At 52.5% G+C, this 18,900-nt stretch overlaps 1 protein-coding gene across 1 annotated transcript in view; it reads left to right on the top strand.

Moving 5' to 3' along the window:
* The window catches only part of ATP2C2 (ATPase secretory pathway Ca2+ transporting 2), an 86,160-nt gene that overhangs the window by 29,947 nt on the left and 37,313 nt on the right, over positions 1 to 18,900 (top strand). The window contains 6 exon segments of the mRNA XM_008057816.1: positions 10,835 to 10,924; positions 12,007 to 12,042; positions 12,142 to 12,203; positions 14,884 to 14,992; positions 18,264 to 18,413; positions 18,516 to 18,584. Coding sequence (XP_008056007.1) covers positions 10,835 to 10,924; positions 12,007 to 12,042; positions 12,142 to 12,203; positions 14,884 to 14,992; positions 18,264 to 18,413; positions 18,516 to 18,584 — 516 coding nt within the window.

The raw sequence follows: 18,900 nt of genomic DNA, 5'->3' as shown, positions 1-18,900 counted from the left end.
GCATGGGCGCCCCCACCCCCGCAGGACCGGTTAGCAGGAAGAGTGCTCCAGATGCCCGAGGGCACCAGGGCCCCGCTCCCTGGCCTTTTGCGCACGGTGGCCCGCCTCGCGGCCAGCCTCTCTGGCATCCTCGGGCTCCTGGGCCGCCCCGCCTCAGCTGTCTTCCCACTGGCTGCGCCTTTAAAGCCCCCGTGATTGGCCGGTCCGGGGCCCCATCACGGCCCTTCTTGCGGCATCCGGCCCCCCGTCCCGCTGCGGTGCGCGCCCTGCTCGAGTGTGGCGGGGATGTGAGTCTCCGACGCCTTTTGGCCCCAAAGCGGCCGCGGGCCCGCGGCCGGCTCTGGCCATCCCAGAAGCTTCCTGGAACCCCAGTGCCTGGAAAAGGCAGCCAGGCTCCTGGAAGTTGGAGTTCAGGGAAGGACGCCCCCCCCCAGCGGCGGGGGCTGTGTCCTCTGCGCCGGCGCCCCCCCCAGACCCGCGCCCGCGGTCCTGGCCGGCCTCCTGCCCACCTCTGCCCCGCAGAGCCCGTCCTGAGCGTCTTCCACGGCGCCGAGGGTCCCCTCGCTGCCTCCAGCCGGGGCCTCCCAGAAACGACGTCCCCTCGATTTCTCGCGAGCGGAGGACCCGCTCGAGCTCCCGGTGCTTCCTGGCTGCCAGGGCCTCCGCGGGGATCCCTGGAGCACGGGAGGGGAAGCCCTCTTGACCGCTGGGCACTCCCGCCCGGAGGGAGGATGGACATTCTGCCGGCACCCACGCCCCCATTGCTTACCTTCGTGGAGCTCCTGTCATGTGCCTGCTGTTGTGATTCCCCTGCTTGTTTCCGCCCGTGACAGGGAACTCACCACCTTGCAAGGCAGCCCTGTTTCTCTCTCTCAGGAGTCTCCCCACTGGGAATTCTACCTTGGCACAACCCAAGACATGGGCGCTCCATCCCAGAATGCAGAGGAGCATCAGGCAGCCTGAATTCAAATCCTACTCTTCCGGGGCCTGACTTTGAATGGGTTATTGAACCTCGTTGGGCCTCGGTTTTCCCTGGCTGGGAAATGGGTCTAATAAGCACCTACGGTGGTGAGTTTTACCTAGGAATAAAACTTGGCACATGTAAGTGCTTAAAAAGAGACGTGTCTCCCTTCCCCACTCTCCTCAAGTGCCTACTGACTAACCCAGAGCGTAGCAGCTAAGAGGACAGGTTCTGGAGTCAGACTGACCTAAATGTGAGTCCTTGGGCAGATCAGGCTGCCCTTTTTTCGGGCAAGAATACTCAGCAGAACCTGTGTCATGGGGGTGGGAGGGGCCAATGATATTATGCAGGTGAAGCACAGGGCATGGCACACAGTACGTGCTCCATAAATGTTGGTTGTTTTAGCCATTTCTGTTTATGGTCATGAATACCTCCAGGGTATCCCTGGTTCCCTGCATAGTAGGGTCTCAGCAGACGCTTCCTGCCTGTCTCCCTTTATGTGTGGGCTTAGAAGGGGCCCCGGTGAGCCAGGAAGGGAATAATGTCCCAGCAGTGCAGGTGGCCTGTACTGGGATCCTCCCACTGGGTCCTGCCGGTTTGCCATGTCTCACTCGTGAGTGGTGGGATGGGACAGGTGCTTGGGACAGTCTCAAGGGTGAGGGTGTTTGGTGTCCAGGAGTTGGCCTGGAGCAGGGCTCAGGCCCAGCCACAGGAGGGGGACCAGAATATGGGGTTGGAATTGGAGTTCCAGGTGGGACTTGGTATGGGCCTGGCTGGAGATAGATACCAGGTCCTAGCTCAGAGCGGCTCTGGTCGGGACTGTGGCATCTTGAGCTAGTCCTAAGCCCACGGTAGAGGGATCCCTTGTCCAGAGACAGCCCTGCTGCTCTCAGAGTCTGGGGAGCATGCAGCCTGCAGGGAGGGGTAAGAGGTGGGGGCTTAGGAGGCCACCCCAGCAGAGCAGGCCCAGTGCGCCCCTCAGCTCCACGGTATCATCTCGGAGGGCAGGAGTTCCAACACCCGGGACTCAGTTTCCCTCGGCTACCAAGGCAGCATTCACTGGTTCATTCTTTCCTTCATTCTAGAGGAATCTGTTTCATTCTCCTGGGCCTGTTCTCAGGCACTGCTCATAGAAGAGTGGCCAACCCAGGTTCTGCTTTTGGGAAGGCCTTGTTCAGTGTGGAGACAGACAGACAGATTGCTCTGTGTGGGACGCAGCACCCAGCGGGCATGGGGGCAAATGAGTTAGGACGGCAGTTGGGATGCCACGGTGGCAGCAGGGCAAAGGCTGGCATGGGTTGAGGACAGGAGCTGTCACAGCGGGAGGGCAGGTATAGAGGCCCCGAGACCAGGGGCCTCACGATGTTGGGTGGCATTGTGCCCTCCCCTCCCTTACTTTACTCCAACTGGATGGAAGGATGTGGTGGGCTCAGGGCGGAAGTGAAATCTTAACTCTTAGCACGCTGGACTGAGGGGCTCTGTCCTCCTTGTGCCAGTTTTAAAGCTGTTCCCTAAACTAAGTCCACCCAGAGCCTCAGCGTGACCTTATTTGAAAACAGGGGTCTTGCAGATGAGATTCGTCATGACAAGGCCACACTGGAAGAGGTTGGGCCCTGAATTCAATGACTGGTGTCCTTAGAGGAAGCCCACCGAGAGAGGCAGACACACACAGAGAGACAGGCGCATGCACAGAGGCCATGTGACCACAGGGGCAGACACACAGAGAGAAAGGCCGCATGATCATGGAGACAGATACACGGAGGCCACGTGACCACGGTGGCAGACACACTCAGGCCCTGTGACCACGCGGGCAGACACACACAAAGAGGCCATGTGGTCATGGAGACAGACACACACACAGAGAAAGGCCACATGACCACGGGGGTAGACACATTCAGAGGCCACATGATTATAGGGGCAGACACACACAGAGAGGCTCTGTGACCACAGGGCCAGACACAAAGAGAAACCACATGACCACAGAAACAGACACACGAAGAGGCCACATGACCACGGGGACAGACACAAACAGGGAGAGGCCACATGACCGTGGAGCACAGACACATAGAGGTCACATGATCACAGAGGCAAGCAGAGAGGTCATGTGACCATGGTAGCAGACAGACAGCCACATGACCACAGAGGCAGACACACACAGGGAGAGGCCACAGAGACATACACACACACAGAAGCTACCCAACCAGTGGGGCAGAGGTAGAATGAGGCGTCTGCGCACCACGAAGCACCAGGGATGGTCAGCATCAGGAGCCAGGAGGGCAGGAAGACCCCGCCCCTGGAGCCCTCAGAGGGAGCGTGGACCTGCCCATACCTTGACCTCAGACCTCTGGCCTCCAGAACTGTGGGTGGAGAAATGTCTGTGGTTCTGAGTACCCAGTTTGTGGGAAAGTATCACAGTGGCCCCAGGACATGCACAGGTCCCCTGAGCTGGCCTTTTCCAAGCACGTTGTCCCAGAAGACAAGGTGCGTCCGCATCCAGATGGTGACCACATGCCCATGGCCCTCAGCTCTGCTGGGCAACTCTGAGTGGAGTCCAAGTGCTTTCACAGCCTCTCCCCACTGCCAGCATTCCCCCCATCCACCCATGCAATCACAGGTGCTCAGAGAGCCAAAATGAGGACTTCCTCTCTGACCAAAACCTGTTTTTAGGGCTTTCTTACATACTTTTTTTTTTAATTGGGATCTCACTATGTCACTCAGGCTGAAGCGCAGTGGCACAATCACAGCTCACCACAGCCTCCACCTCCTGAGCTCAGGTGATTCTTCTGCCTCAGCCTCCTGTGTAGCTGGGACTACAGGTGCATAGCACCGCACTGGGCTAATTTTTTTATTATTAATTTTTTGCAGAGTCAAGGTCCCACAATGTTGCCTAGGCTGGTCTCGAACCCCTGGGCTTAAGCAATCCTCCCGCCTCGGCCTCCCAAAGTGCTGGGATGACAGGTGTGAGCCACCGTGCCCAACCCCAAACCTTTCTTTTAACCTTTTATTAGGGAAAATTTCCGAACTAGATGTTAGTGGAGAGAATAATAGAATGCCTTCCATCCACCGTCTCCTCGTGGTAGTAACTGTCAGCTCATTCTGCCACACCTTTATCCCCCATTTTCTTCTCTGCAGCATTTTTTACTTGTCTTTTGCTTTTCTTTATTTAAAAATTTGTTTAAATTGTAGATTCGGGAGTGCCTGTGCAGGGTAGTTCCGTGGGTATATCGCGAAATGGTGAGGTTTGGACTTTACTGAACCTGCCCCAGATAGGAAGCACAGCGCCCATAGGTAACTTCCCGCCTCTACCCCTCCCCCTCTCTGCCCCTGGAGTCCCCAGCATCTGTTGTCTGTCTTTATGTCCGTATGTTCGTGTACCCTGCGTCTAGCTCCCACTCAGAAGTGAGAACGTGTGGTATTCAGTTTTCTGTCTCTGCGATCGTTCACTTAGAATAACAGCTTCCAACTATGCGGGGGCCCGCCCCGCAAGGGTCGTGGGAAGTGTTGAAGGAGAGACGGATAGGCGAACAACAATCATATGCCGGACACCTGCTTCTTGGACAGGTGACAATTTAATGCTAGTTAATACAGAGCTTTTATACCATTTTTGAAGGGACAAGACAAAGAAAACTCTTTCACATTCATATCTTTTAAAAGTTACCAGCTAGTGGTCTTAGTAGCAAACAAACCAAGATTCCCATAGGCCTCCAGACAAGTCTTATTCATAAAGCCAACAATGACACTCTCAGTCCAATGTCCCAAATTACAGTTCTTGAAATGTTTCAAGAAAGTTTCTTTAAGTGTATATTTCTTTATGTGTCAGGAATTTTCTCATCTTGGGCTCTTATGTTCTTCAGAGTCCTGTGATCGCCTCCCTTGTCCAGATGTCCTCATTACTTTTCTCTTATCCTGCAGTGCTTGTTTCTAAAGAGAACTCAAAAAAAGCTTTTAGTAATGTTTCCCAGGCCCCTCAAGGTTACTTTCTGTTTTAGCTGATCTGTCATAAAAGTGTCTGATTATTATATTCTGAGTTCAGTGAAAACCTACTCTATAAATGTTAACTTAGAGTCTTAACTATAGAATTAAGTAGAAACCTTAATATTAATCCTTATCCTAAGTTAGTGAAAGCAGTGTTATAAATCACCTACATAACTCCTAGATAAGTGTTAGAACTTATAATGAATTCATAATAAACTTACTATAAACTTGTGCTTCTAAAAATCCTTATGTCTAAACACTAAACTGCATAATTCTAAATCAGATGAGTGAATATATTTATATCATTTATTACTTAAGCAATATCTAGTAACTTATAACCAAGTGGAAGAAAGCATTCTTGATGTGCTTCAGAGTTTAACCCTTGCATATGTTAGAAAAGGCCAAGCGGCATAGTGGGAAAATGGAAAAATAAACCATGACATTTCCAGGTCAGCTGTGATTCTTCACATAAACACGCCATCTTCTTCTTCCATGACTGCACAGAATTTCTTCAGCTGTATCAACAGCAAAGACGAAAGACAGAAGGGCCTCAGCTGCCCGGACTCGCTTTGCGGCCGGGGGTCCTCAGCGCACCTGGACTTTGTCATCAGGCGGGCCTCCAAGGCTGGCTCCCAACATATCCCCCTTTTTTGTTTTTTAATACGAAGCCGTGAAATTCCGTGCTTAGTCGAGAGATGTTATTTTTCAATGATTTGAAGATGACTGGAAGCAAACATAACAGTAGCAAGATTATTCCTCCACAAATTCCCACATTGATTAATATAGACAATAATGATTTTTGATTGACAAATGAAGAAAAATTGTTATAGATTGACTGAGCCCAATTGGGTGAATTCAAATTTTTTTTCAGCAGAGCTAATGTCTTGTACTTCCTGATGAAGCTTCGAGAGATCCAAACTTATGTTGGAATGGTTCCAAATTCCGGAGATATGATTTTTAATCCTATCCCAGGTATGAATAGACTTGTTCACTTGGAGACGTGTGACACAAATCCATTTAAACTCTGAATGACATCTCAAAGCCAATTTAATTTTCAAGGCTACAAGTTCCTGTCCTATAATCAAAATAGCTTCTTCTAATGCATTAACTTTACTTTCTAATTTTTGGTCGATAATCTCTTGAGCTGCTAAAGCTAATGAGACATTTTTGGATAACTGGTCTGTAAATGTAGCAGTATGTACTTCTTTAGCTAAAGTTATGGCTGAAACTGAGACTAAAGTAGCAATGGCTATCAAAGCTGTAATTCCTAAAATTAAAGTTGCTATAAATCTCTTTGGTAGTGACAACAGTGAGTTAAGCTCATACAATGTTTTTAGACTATATTCATCATACCAAAGAGATGGAAGCTTTACAGGAACCATCAAATAAGGAGGTCGGCGGAGAATAATAAATCCTTTATATGAATTAGAGAAAGGAAGACAATTAGTTAATTTGCAGTTTTTACAAGAAATTTGGTATTTCTGCCCATCAAAAGAAATTACTAAAGATTTATAATCAGTGGTTACTAAAAAGGCATAAGGAGATTGCAAACAAGCTCTTATATTATATATAGTTTGTCCCTGTGGACGATGTAAAACTATGGGTTTAGTAGCAGCTAAGGCTCTCCAAATATTAGGTTGTATGGATTGTTTATTACCATCATTCATTACTAATATTGGGGGGACCCATCCATTAATATTCCATCTAGTAATGGGTATAGGTTTAGGTATGGAGTTCTTCCACAAGAAATTAGGACTGTGTTCCACATAAGGGCGGAGATCTGTAGTCGGATCATGACAACTCCAGTCACTTATGGACACATTAGTATTAGAAACAGGGAGAGTCACCTTGGAGGAATACATACATTCTTTCCAAGGAGGGAATCCAAATTCAGGGTGCACCGTGAGCCAATCATTTTCGGTATTTGAAGTTTGACGTTCCCCGTGAGCTGTGCAAGTAGGAAATTCAGAGGAGTGTTGCTCCTCTATTTTTGTATTGGGTTCAAAATCTCCAAGCATTAATAGGATAAGGGACCAGATGTTTCGAGTCCCCTTTTGACCAGAGGGGCTGTCAGTTATCATTCCCTTAACACGAGAAGGCAAACATTTTGGTATGAGAGGAGAGCGTTCTGAACCGTTAGGTAAACTAAAACAAATTGGGGGTGAACTGGAACTCCCCAAGAAGGAAAAATTATGATTAATAACAGTTTTAACTTGGGAGGAGAAAAGAGTGGGGCCACCTACCAAAGAAGCAGTGTCAGTAAAAATTGTTATTATTTCATTATCCCAAGTAACAGGCTGAAAAACTGGAGAGTTAGGCATATAAGCCCAATAGGTTCTGCTTGCACCATCACCAGCATTAATATGACTGACCTGAAAGGTGAGAATGGCCATCATAGCAACAAAAACAGTGGATGGAGTAAAAGGAACACTTTGTGAACGAACCAGCCTCTCTACTTCAAGACACAGGGCTTTCAGCTGCCCCCATGTGGGAGGACCTTGACCTCTGGTGGAAGAAGCATACCGCCTTGGCCGGGGAGGTAGGGGTCTGGACCTAGAACTGGAAGCAGAGCGAGAACGGGGAGGTCGCAGAATACGGTGCATCTGGATTCGTGGTGGACGGCTATGACGAAGAGTAAGACGCCTCATTCTCGGGATTAGGATTCTCTCCCCCTCCGGTTCTGAGTTGTTCTGGTCTGGACTGGGTTCCCGCCTGACATCTCTCTGCCTTGGATTCCTCTGCACTGGCTGAGGCGTCGGATTGGACATATCGAATAAGGCGATCCGGTATCCAAATGGGCGGTGAAGAATTCTGGGGAAAGATACATGCATAGCCTCTCCCACAAGTTGACAACACATCGGGCCCTCTCCGTTGACCTGTGAGGAGATCTTTCCATTTAACCATCGGCTTAATAGTTTCTTCCGGGTTCCAGTGTCTGTCCATAGTCGAGCGGCCCCAGGCGTCCAAATTCAGGTGACTGAGTACAAATAAAGCACGGCCTACAATGTGATGAGGGGAACTACACCCATATTGCTACAAAAGACAAGACTTTGCTTTTTTTTTTGAGTCAGAGTCTCACTCTGTCGCCCAGTCTGGAGTGCAGTGGCACGCCCCCCAGCCACCACAGCCTCCACCTGCTGGGTTCAAAAGATCCTTCTGCTCAGCTTTCCAAGTAGCTGGAACTACAGACACGCGCCACCATGTTCGGCTTACTTTTTGATTTGTTGTAGAGAAGAGTTCTCGCCAAGTTGCCCAGGCTCGAACCCCTGGGCTCAGGCAATCCTCTCGCCTCAGCCTCCCAAAGTGCTGGGATTACAAGTGTGAGCCACCGTGCCCAGCTTGACTTTGCTCTTGTTTATGGCCTCTGCAGCATTTTCAAAAAAATCCTAGACACGGAATCGTTTTACTCATTGTATGTCAGTATACATCTCTACTGCTACAGTGCATTTTTCTTTTTCTGTACCGTAAGAGTTGAACACTTCAGGCCAGGCGTGGTGGGTCACACCTGTCATCCAGCTCTTTGGGAGGCTGAGGCAGGAGGATAGCTTGAATCCAGAAGTTCAAGGTCAACCTTGAAGTTCATAGCAAGTCCTCGTCTCTACAAAAAAAAAAAAAATGAGCCGGACATGGTCACATCCACCTATAGTCTCGGCTACTTGGGAGTCTGAGGCGGGAGGATCACCAGAGCCCTAGAGGTCGAGGCTGCAGTGAACTGTTATCTGGGCGACAGAGGGAGACCCCAACTCAAAAAAAGGGGGGGAGGAATTGAACACTTCACTGATATCATATACCATAGTCCTTTTTCCTCACATGCCTCAGAAAGAGGCCTCTACATGGCTTGTTAGAATGAGGGTCTAAGCAGAGCCCGCCCACAGCTTGTGGATGCCGTGCCCCTTAAATGTTTCTTCCTTTTTTCTTTTTTTGTCCTCTTTTTTTAATTGAGTCAGGATCTCACTCTGTTGTCCAGGCTGGAGTGCAGTGGCATGATTACCGCTCACCGTAGCCTCAGTCTCCTGGGCTCAGGCGATCCTCCTGCCTCAGCCTCCCAAGTAGCAGAGACTACAGACACATGCCACCACGAATTTTTTGATTTTTTTGTAGAGACGAGGTCTTGCTGTGTTGCCCAGGTTGTTCTCAAACTTCTGGGTTCAAGCAATGATTCTGCCTTGGCCTCCCAAGAGGCTAAGATTACAGGTGTGCGCCACTGCCCCCAGCCGGTTTCATTCCAACGTCTTTCTAACCTGTGATTTCCGGCCCATGGAACAGCTTACAGTCTACAAAATAAGTGGACGGTTTGTCTGCATATTGAAGAATCACTCTAGGGAGAAGCCTGTGGCCTGATTGAATGTGGGTGTCTTGAGGGCGCTGGCATGGGCCTCTTGTTTTTGTGAGAAGCTCTTCCAGAGGCCGGTCTGGTTGTCCGCCCCTCCCCCACATGCCTCGGACCCTGGTGTGGGGGCTCAGGTGGGCTGGCTGTGGGGTCTTCCTGAAGGTGTGAGGACTCCCCGTCCTTGCCGGCCCGGCCCTGGCGAGGATGGATGGGAGGACTTCCTGAGGGCCAGTGGCTGGACCAAGAGCCCTGAGGCAGGGCCATTTCTAGAAGTTGAATGGCCACAGCTCCTTCCTTCAACCAGGGCTCAGTGAGTGCTGATCATTTATTGAGCTCCTACTGTGTGCCGGCCCCTGAGCAGGACATGTGACTCTCATTAGCACACTGAGTCCTCACTGAAGCCAGGAGAGAGCTGAGTCTTGGAGAAGGCAGGGTCTTTGCTGGAGGTGTTTGATGAGACCCCAGGGGACACTGAGCTGGAACTCTGTCGGATCCCTGGTCTCTTGTCCACCACGCCACATGGCCAGACCCAGGCCTAGGTCCTGAGCGGACTGGGAACACCAGGACGGATGTGGTCCGTGTCCTTGGGAAGGTTATGTTCTAGCAGCCAATGGAGACAGACAACTGGAGGAACCATAGCTCAAAGGGCAAAATGTCTTGGGGCTGCTCAAACAGTCGCTGTGGCACACTCAGGGCTGCTGGTGGGCTGATCAAAAAGGAGCCTGTCCCTCATTCAGAGGAGAAAACCTGGCGATTCCAGGGGAGATGGGTATGTGTTCAGTCCCTTCACGCCTCACAGCAGCTTGGCACTGATGCACTTCTTTTTTTGAGCAGCTTGAATGACATATTTGATCACATTCCCCTTCTTGCTTTGGCTACCAGGAAGCTCAGATCCCAGCATGTGACCCTGTTTAAGATAACCATGACTTGCATGACTTGCTCGTTGCTCTTTTAACTCTCTCCCTGGTCCTGGTCTTTGGTCTTCTCTCTCTGGTCCTGTTTTTATGCCTTTGTGTTTCCTTCCAATTCTCTATGACATGAGCTACCCTGAAATGTCTCTGTGAAATGAAGGGGCAGATGCATAAAACAATAAAATAAACATGCTCTTGGGAGTGTTTTGGAACACCTGTTCTCAAGAGGGACAACCCTGGAGTCCCCAGAGGCTGTTGCAGGGGTCGGTTGGGACCAAGTCTGAGCGACTGGGAGGCCCAGGATTTGGGGAGCTGGTGTGTGGGAGGGGATCCGTGGTCGGGTGGCACTGGGGCTGGCATCTCACCCGAGGGCCCGCCAGGAGTGCCGTGGACACGTGGCTGGACGAGACCAGGAACTCATTCGCAGGGCCAAGGCCGGTGTCTGGGAGAGCCAGGGTCAGGGTGACCCCCGCATGGCCATCGGCGGTGGAGTCTCTGGCAGAGGAGGGCCGTTGTGGGGGGGGTTCCCAGCCCTTGGACCCGTCCTGTTGACCTGGCCATCTGGCCACGAGCTGAGGACGCAGGCGCCCCCGCTTCTCTGCGGCGAGCAGCCCCCTGGCCTCGGGGACTGAGCGCCACCCCGTGTTTGCCCTCCAGTTCAGGAGTCCCTTGATCCTGCTGCTGCTGGGCTCCGCGCTGGTGAGCGTCCTCACCGGGGAGTACGAGGACGCGGTCAGCATCGCCCTGGTGAGTCGCCCACGGGCCTCGTGCGGCCAGAGCCTCTGCCTGCTGGTGTCACGGGAGGCAAAGAGAGTCAGGGGGGAGGAGCACAGAAACAGAGCAGAAAGGAAGGCAGCGCATCCACGGCCTCCTCAGCCCGATTCCTTTGGCACCCGCCTCCTTGGCCCCAGAGTCGAGCTGTCCCCACGTGTCCAGCTCTGGGGGACATGTAGGCGCTTCCGTCCTGGGCTGTTGGAGCTGCGTTGCAGCGAATGCCTTCCTGTAACCCTGGGTGGTGGCGACGCCCCCAGCTGTGCACATTGCTGTTCCGAAGAGTGATCGCCCTGATCCCTTACTCAGAGATACTACAGAGTACTTTAAAAAAATTTTTTTTAATTTAGGTGAAATTCACATAATTATAAAATTGGTGTCAGTCGCAGTGGCTCACACCCATTATCCCAGCACTTTGGGAGGCCAAGGCAGGAGGATTGTTTAAGGCCAGAAGTTCAAAACCAGCCTAGGCAACATAGCGAGACTCCTGCTGCTACAAAAAATAGGAAAATTGGCAGGACCTTGTCTCTTTTTTTTGAGTTGGAGTCTCACTCTGTCACCCAGACTGGAGTACAGTGGCCGCTCCCGGCCACCGCAGCCTCGACCTGCTGAGCTCCGCCAATCCTTCCGCCTCAGCCTTCCAAGTAGCCGGAATTACAGGCGCGAGCTACCATGCCCGGCTGATTTTTTGATTTATTGTAGAGATGAGGTCTCGCTGCCCAGGCGGGTCTCAAACCCGCGGGCTCAGGCAATCCACTCACCTCAGCCTCCCAAAGCGCAGGATTACAGGCTGAGCCACCAAGCCCGGCAAGACCTTGTCTCTTCAAAAAAAAATTTTTTAAATTACATGGGCATGATGAAACTACCTGGGAGACTGAGGCAGGAGAATTGCCTGTGCCCAGAAGGTCAAGGCTGTGGTGAGCCGTGAGGGTACCACTGCCCTCCAGCCTGGGCAACAGAGTGAAATCCCTACTCAAATGCCCCGTCCCCACCCACCATGCCCCTGGCCTCCTCACCAAGAGCCTCTGGGGCTGACGGGCCCCCTGTTTGCTCCCCAGGCTGTGTTCCTGGTGGTCACTGTGGCCTTCACCCAGGTAAGTGTTTCCGAGGCCCCGGTCAGGGGAACCGGGCAGGGTGGGGGCCTTGTGGGGGATCCCACCTTTGAACAGCTCGTCTGATGTGCTTCCTGCCAGGAGTACAGGTCAGAGAAATCTCTGGAAGAGCTGACCAAGCTGGTTCCCCCTGAATGTAACTGGTAAGTCAGAGCCTCCCAGGGACACGGGAGGAGCCGGTGGGCTGGGGAGTTTGGCAGAAGGTGTCGCTTTTGTTGTGTAGCACAGGAGAACCACACCTTCCTGGGTGTTAGGAGACCTGGTCTCTGCCAGCCCTCAGAGTGCTGTGTGTCCTTGGGCGTGTCACGCAGCCTCTCTGGGCCTCAATTCAATCGCCAGCGTCTAGATCAGGGTGCCTGGGGACCACAGAGGGTGGAAGTGGCTTGGGGAAGAGGAGAACCCGTGGAGCCTGTGAAATCACATGCAGAACTGTGTGTGCATTTTTTCTGGGGAGAGGGCTCAGAGGTTTTTGGGGGGTTCTTCAAAGCGGTAGGCTCAGGAGAGGACAGACCCAGGGCTTTAACACACTGACGCTCCAGAACGCTGGCCGCGAGTGGGGCACGGCCAGAGAGCCAGCCCGGGGGTTGGTTCCACAGCCTGGCGGTCTCTTTCCTGTCCGGATGCTTCCCCTGTGCTGTTGATGGTGGCACGGTCTCACCAAAGATGCTTCGAAAGGCAAAAGAAAAGGCGAAGGGGTCTGCCCTCCTGCATGGGCGTTTCTGTTTAGGGCAGTCCTGGGCGAGAGAACTTGCTAGAGATGGTCGATCACCTATCCCGTCCAGAAGGGCAGCACTAGTCACGTGTACCTAGGGGGCTTCAGATGGTGCCAGGGCAGCTGGGGGCCTGGATTCTTCCTGTTATTTCACTTGAATCTGTTTTCACTCACACACGCACATGGGCCTGGGGCTGCCGGGATGGCTCGGGGTCAGGGTCTTTGCGGGCCTTTGTTTTAGGGACGGCGGCCACTGGGCGTGGAAGCCAGTGGCCCCAGCAGGGAAAACGGCTTCTCCTAAATTTAATCTTTAGTATCCCATGAGCTTCTCGTAAAAATGAAATGACTTCCAAAAAGGTCCGAGTCCTCCCACTCGCCCCTGGTGATCCGGGCTGAGGTCAGTTCAGGCTGATCCATCCTTCCCGAATGTACGTGGATGCTTGAGGTCAGAGAGTGTCTCGTGACCCGAGGTACCTGGGAAGGACTCGAACACGCTGCCCTCTCGCGCCTGAAAGATAATTTGGGGAGAGGCTGAGTAGATATGCGGGCATATGCCAAGGGGACCCAAAAAACCCAGAATTCATTTATGAAAAAGTGTGTGTTTATTCTCACATGTTTAGACTTCCGTCACCTTCAAAGTTGTCTCTGTTGGATGCAATCCACCTGTCGAGATGCTTTTTCCACTGCTCAGAATGGTTTTGAACGTGTCGATTTTGACACCTTTTGTGCTTCTGCTGTTTTTTGTTTCTCCTCTTCCACATCGGCAAAATGTTTCCTTTTAAGGACTCTTTTCATCCGGGGAAGCAAAGAAAAGTCATTCAGGGCAAGATCGGGTGAACAGGGAGAGGGGGGCCTGGGAGAGTCGTCCCAAGTTTGATCAAAAACCACTGAACACTCAGCACGGTGTGAGCAGGTGCCCTCGTAAATTACCATCATGAAATGGGCAAATGTGTCGAAAGCATCTCCAAAAAAAAAAATTCACCGAAGCCAAATGCAGCCTCTTACAACAGCGCTGGTTGGTACACGGAGTCAATGGTTTCCTAGAACTCTTACCTGGCGGGGGAAGCCTGAACGAGGAGGGTCCCGCCCTCTACAAGATGATTCCGGGTTTTCTTGGGGGGGTCCCCCTTCTATTTGGGCACATGTTGTACAGCTGAGCCCCAGGGAGCTGAGACAGAAAGCTCTAGAGAGGCGTCTCCAACCCCTCAAGGAGTCAGCACCCACGGGTGTGTGTGTGAGAGTATGATGCAAGGCAGTGAATAACGAACGATAAAACAGCACCCAAAAAGAGGATGGTAACAGATCAGCTCACAGGAGGGAGGACCAGTTGATTCCCAGAAGGGTCTCTGGGAGCAGTGGAGACGACTGGGCTCGCTGGTTGGATGGACTAGGCCGGCAGGAAGCCACATCCACATGTGTGACGTGATCACATTGGCAAATGGAGGCATCAAGGATTTGTGTGGCTTGATGATCTGATCTTAAGTCTAAATATCAAAGCTTGGCCTGGCATGGTGGCTCATGCCTGGAGACCCAGCACTGTGGGAGGCCAAGCTGGGAGGATTGCTTGAGCCCAGGAGACCAGCCTGGGAAACATAATGAGGCTTTGTCTCTACAAAAGAATTAAAAATTAGCTGGGAGCGGTAGTACCTGTACTCCCAGCTACTTGGGAGACCAAGATGGAAGGATCACCTGAGCCCAGGAAGTCGAGCTTGCAGTGAGCCAAGATTGTGCCACTGCCCTCCAGCCTGGTGTCATGTCCCTGTTAGCCCTAAGGAGGTCCCCATCATTTGCCCAGGTGCTAAGGTGTGTATTTCAAGGGAAAACGGATACCTAGACCCGTAGAAGCTTCCAGGCAGTGCGGCACGGCTTGTCTCCAGGCAGGGCGCAGGGTGGTTGCCCCACTTTTCAGAAGAAGCCCGGGGTTGCCCAGAAACCACACGCTTTCCCAAAAGCCTTTCAGGACACACGAATTTGACAAATAATAAAACACCAGGGCACAGGCGTGTCCATCATTGAACGAGAGGGCACACTCCATCCTCCTGGTGCAAATGTATCCAGGGCGTAAGCATGTTGTCCCACCGGTGCTTGGCTTTCTACCACATCAAATGCAGCCTAAGAGACGGCAAGCTCCAGCACCTGCTGGCACGGGAGCTGGTTCCTGGCGACGTCGTGTCCCTGTCGATTGGAGACCGGATCCCTGCGGACATCCGACTCACCGAGGTAAGCGAGCATCTGAAGCCCTGCCGGGGGGGTGCCGGCACTTGGCTTACTGCACATGCGTCTGTCTCGCCTCCCCCTTTCCCCTCCTTCTCTCCCTCCCTCCCTCCCCTCCCCCCACACAAAACAGCCATGAAGTCAGCAAATGAGCTCATTCCAAACAGTATTTCATAAATATATTGTATAAACAGATTGTGTGTGTTTTAAATGTGAGCCTGACAACTTTTGGTCATGTGACTCTCCAGTTGCAAGCCCCGGGAGGTCACCAGAAGCTCCCCCACTTGCCAAGCCCACACGCAGCCCGCCTTGTGCCTTCTGGGTCCAGAGCCTCCCCTGGACTCTGCCTCTCATTATTTTTCTCATATGAAGAGAACAAATATTTTCCTGTGTGTCTAATTTGCAACAGCAGATCAGCCCAGGTGGTGCTTGGGAAATGAGACAGGAGCTGCTTCCAGAAACACACCGATGTCAGAAAGAAGGGATGTTAGCCTGGCAACGTGGCATGCACCTACAGTCTCAGCTACTCGGGAGGCTGAGACAGGAGGATCACTTGAGGCCAAGGGTTTGAGACCAACTTCAGCAATATAGTGAGACTCCATCTCTCCAAAAATTTTTTTGTAATGAGTCGGGCTCGTGCCTATAATCCCAGCACTTTGAGAGGCTGAGGCGGAAGGACGGCTTGAGCCCAAGAGCTCAAGACCAGCTGGGCAACATATAACGAGACCTCATCCCTACAAAAAAATTTTAAAAATTAGCCAGATGTGGTGGTGCACACCTGTAGCCACACCTACTCTTTGGCTGAGGCGGGAGGATCGCTTGAACTCAGGAGTTGGAGGCTGCAGTGAGCCGTGATGCTGCCACTGTACTCCAGCCTGGTTGGCAGGACGAGACCCTAATGCCCCCCCCAAAAAGTCCCCAAGTGATAACCCTTTTTGCCTCGGTGTGGAGGTCCCAAAGTCTTTCCTCTTTGCCAGAGTTAAGGCTAGGGAAAGCCCAGGTCAGAGGCTGACCTCATGCAGCCAGCAGGGCAGGGTCACGGGCCTCTTTTTTCCCCACCGTTTCTAAAATACACAGGAGACTGGGCTGGAGGGGACAGGACTCATCTTGGAGCTGGGCGCTCTGGGACCCTGTGAGAGGAGACAAGAGGGTCTGTTCACCTGAGCGAGAAGCAAGCCCTCGGCTGGGCCCCGGCCTCGAGCTGGGCCACGTCCTGGGTGGCCGCTGGGACTGTGTGGGTTCTGCAACCCAACTCTGCCCCTGGCCCACTCAAGTTCTCTTCCAGCCCCCTCTCACCCCCTCATATGAGATCGAGCCCCAGGAGGCCACCAGAAGCTCCCCCCACCCACCAAACCCACAGGCAACCCATCTTGTTTCTTCTTGGTCTGAAGCCTCCCCTAGACTTCTGCCTCTCTTTATTTTTCCCATATGAAGAGAACTAATATTTTCCTGTGCATCTATATATCCAATCTCCGCTAACTACTGTATAAAGATGGCCCCTGACTGGACATGGTGGCTCACGCCTGTAATCCTAGCACTTTGAGGCCGAGACGGGAAGATCACATGAATCCAGGAGTCTTAGACCAGCCTGGGCAATAGAGTGAGACCCATCTCTACAAAAAAGTAAAAAATTAGCCAGGTGTTTGTGTGTGCACCTGGAATCCCAGCTACTTGGGAGGCTGAGAAAGGAGGATTGCCTGAGCCCAGGTGGTCGAGGCTGTGATGAGCCGTGATCTGAGTGTGCCACTGCACTCCAGCCTGGGCAACATAGTGAGACCCCAACTCAAAAATAAACATAAGTATAAAGATGGCGTGTTTCGTCTCCCCAAAACCTGGAGAGAACACCACTGTTGCGTCACCTCATATTACAACAAGGACACGGCCGCCTGGAGCAATTCCGCGGCCACCCCAGGACGCCTGCAGCAGGTGACGGAGGGGGCTTGAACTCATCCTCTACCCGGCAACTAGCGGCTCTGACTCTCTGGCTGGCCGTCTTTCTCCTCTGGGCTTCCTCGGCGTGCCGGCTTCCTGTGGCTGCTGTGACAAGTGACCAGTGGCTGAAAACCACGCACACATATGGCCATACCATCTGGGTGTCAGCATCCAAATCGATTTCCCTGGGTGGAAGTCAGGAGTGTGCCAGGGCCATGCTCCCTCCGGAGGCTCTGGGGGGAGGCTGGTCCCTGCCTGTTCCAGTTTCTGGAGGCTGCGCGCATTCCTTGGCTCGTGGCCCCGCCTCACGCCAAGCCCTGTGTCTACTGTCACCTCTCCCCGCCATATCTCTGCCCCTCCTCCGCCCACTCCCTTTTCCTTTTCTTTTCTTTTTTCTTTTCTAGTCAGGGTCTCACTCTGTCGCCCAGGCTGGAGCGCAGTGGCATGATCACGGCTCACCACAGCCTCCACCTGCTGGGCTCAGGTGATCCTTCCATCTCTGCCTCCCGAGTAGCTGGGACGACAGGTGTGCACCACCATGCCTGGCTAATTTGTATTTTTATTTTTGGACAGATGAGGTCTTGCTACGTGGCCCAGGCTGGTCTCCAACTCCTGCCTCGACCTCCCAAAGTGCTGGGATTATAGGTGTGAGTCACTGTGCCCACCTAACTTGGTTTTGTATGCTTACATCATAAGGTCCCGAGGGAAAGAGCCCACCCTGGCCCCCTCTGTGTCCTCAGCAGTGTCTGGCTGGGTTCTGGCCCTGGCGGCCTCCCCTCGAGAATGATGTGTGTGGGCGTCAGCCAGGGTCCAGTGGCAGTTTTGCAAGATGGTTATAGAGCAGTTTCTGAAACCAGAACCTCCGTTCAAATTTCTGTTCTGGAAACTTGAGCAGGTTGCTTAACCTCTCTGTGCCTTGGTTTCCCCATATGTAAAATGGGGGAAATAATTGCATCTTTGGGGTGGGGTGTGACAATTAGGAGTGAGGCTTTGGGCAGAGCAGAGTTCAGCCTGGGCCAGAGTGAGACTCCAACTCAAAAAAAGAAAAAGGTTTATTCTAAAATAACCATCACTTTAGTGGTTTTTTTTTTTTAAAGGTTATATTAGCATTTCAAATAACATTAAAAGAAGGCATGAGCCTTATCTGTTTCTCAAGGGCCACCACACACGCCAGACTTTTCTGATTCCTGGAGGCATCAGAGGTCACGATTCCCATGTTTGTTCCCTGATTTCAACGCGTTCCTGGTGTGACATCCACGAAAGTGCTGGGTACCGTTCTGCGCTTTTGAGACCGATTCCCGAGCGTGAGGGGCGACTCCCTGACCTTTGCCCTTTGCTCCCCCAGGTCACAGATCTCCTGGTGGATGAATCCAGTTTCACCGGAGAAGCGGAGCCTTGCGGCAAGACAGACAGCCCCTTGCAGGGCGCCGGGGACCTCACCACGCTGAGCAACATTGTTTTCATGGGGACACTGGTGCAGTACGGGAGGGGCCGGGTAAGGCCTGGGTTCTGGAGCCTCGGGCTCCTGTGACCATCGGGCTCCTCTACCCCACGGGCGCCCGGCCCTCAGGGTTGACGCTTCTCTCTTGTGACACAGGGCGTCGTGATCGGGACGGGGGAAAGCTCTCAGTTCGGAGAAGTGTTCAGGTTGATGCAGGCTGAAGAGGTGAGTGGGGTTGCGGGGGCTTGGGATCGTTCCGGGCCAGCGATGCCAGCCTTGCCTGCCCCTTAGGAAGGAGGTGGGTGTGGCTAAGGCCAACATACTTTTTCAACATTTATTTTTATTTTAAAATATCGGTTAGCATTTGTATGGAGATGTAACTTTCTGACAGTAACTCTCACGGATCTTTTTTTTTTTTTGAGTTGGAGTCTCACTCTGTCACCCCGACTGGAGTGCAGTGGCCGCTCCTGGCCACCGCAGCCTCGACCTGCTGGGCTCCGGCGATCCCTCCGCCTCAGCCTTCCCAGTAGCTGGAACTATA

Source organism: Carlito syrichta, unplaced genomic scaffold (assembly GCF_000164805.1).
Source record: "Carlito syrichta isolate Samal-C Ts95f unplaced genomic scaffold, Tarsius_syrichta-2.0.1 Scaffold303130, whole genome shotgun sequence".
Taxonomy (NCBI): Eukaryota; Metazoa; Chordata; class Mammalia; order Primates; family Tarsiidae; genus Carlito; species Carlito syrichta.
The sequence above is the reverse complement of the archived record's forward strand: the minus strand, read 5'-3'. Positions and strand labels throughout refer to the sequence as shown.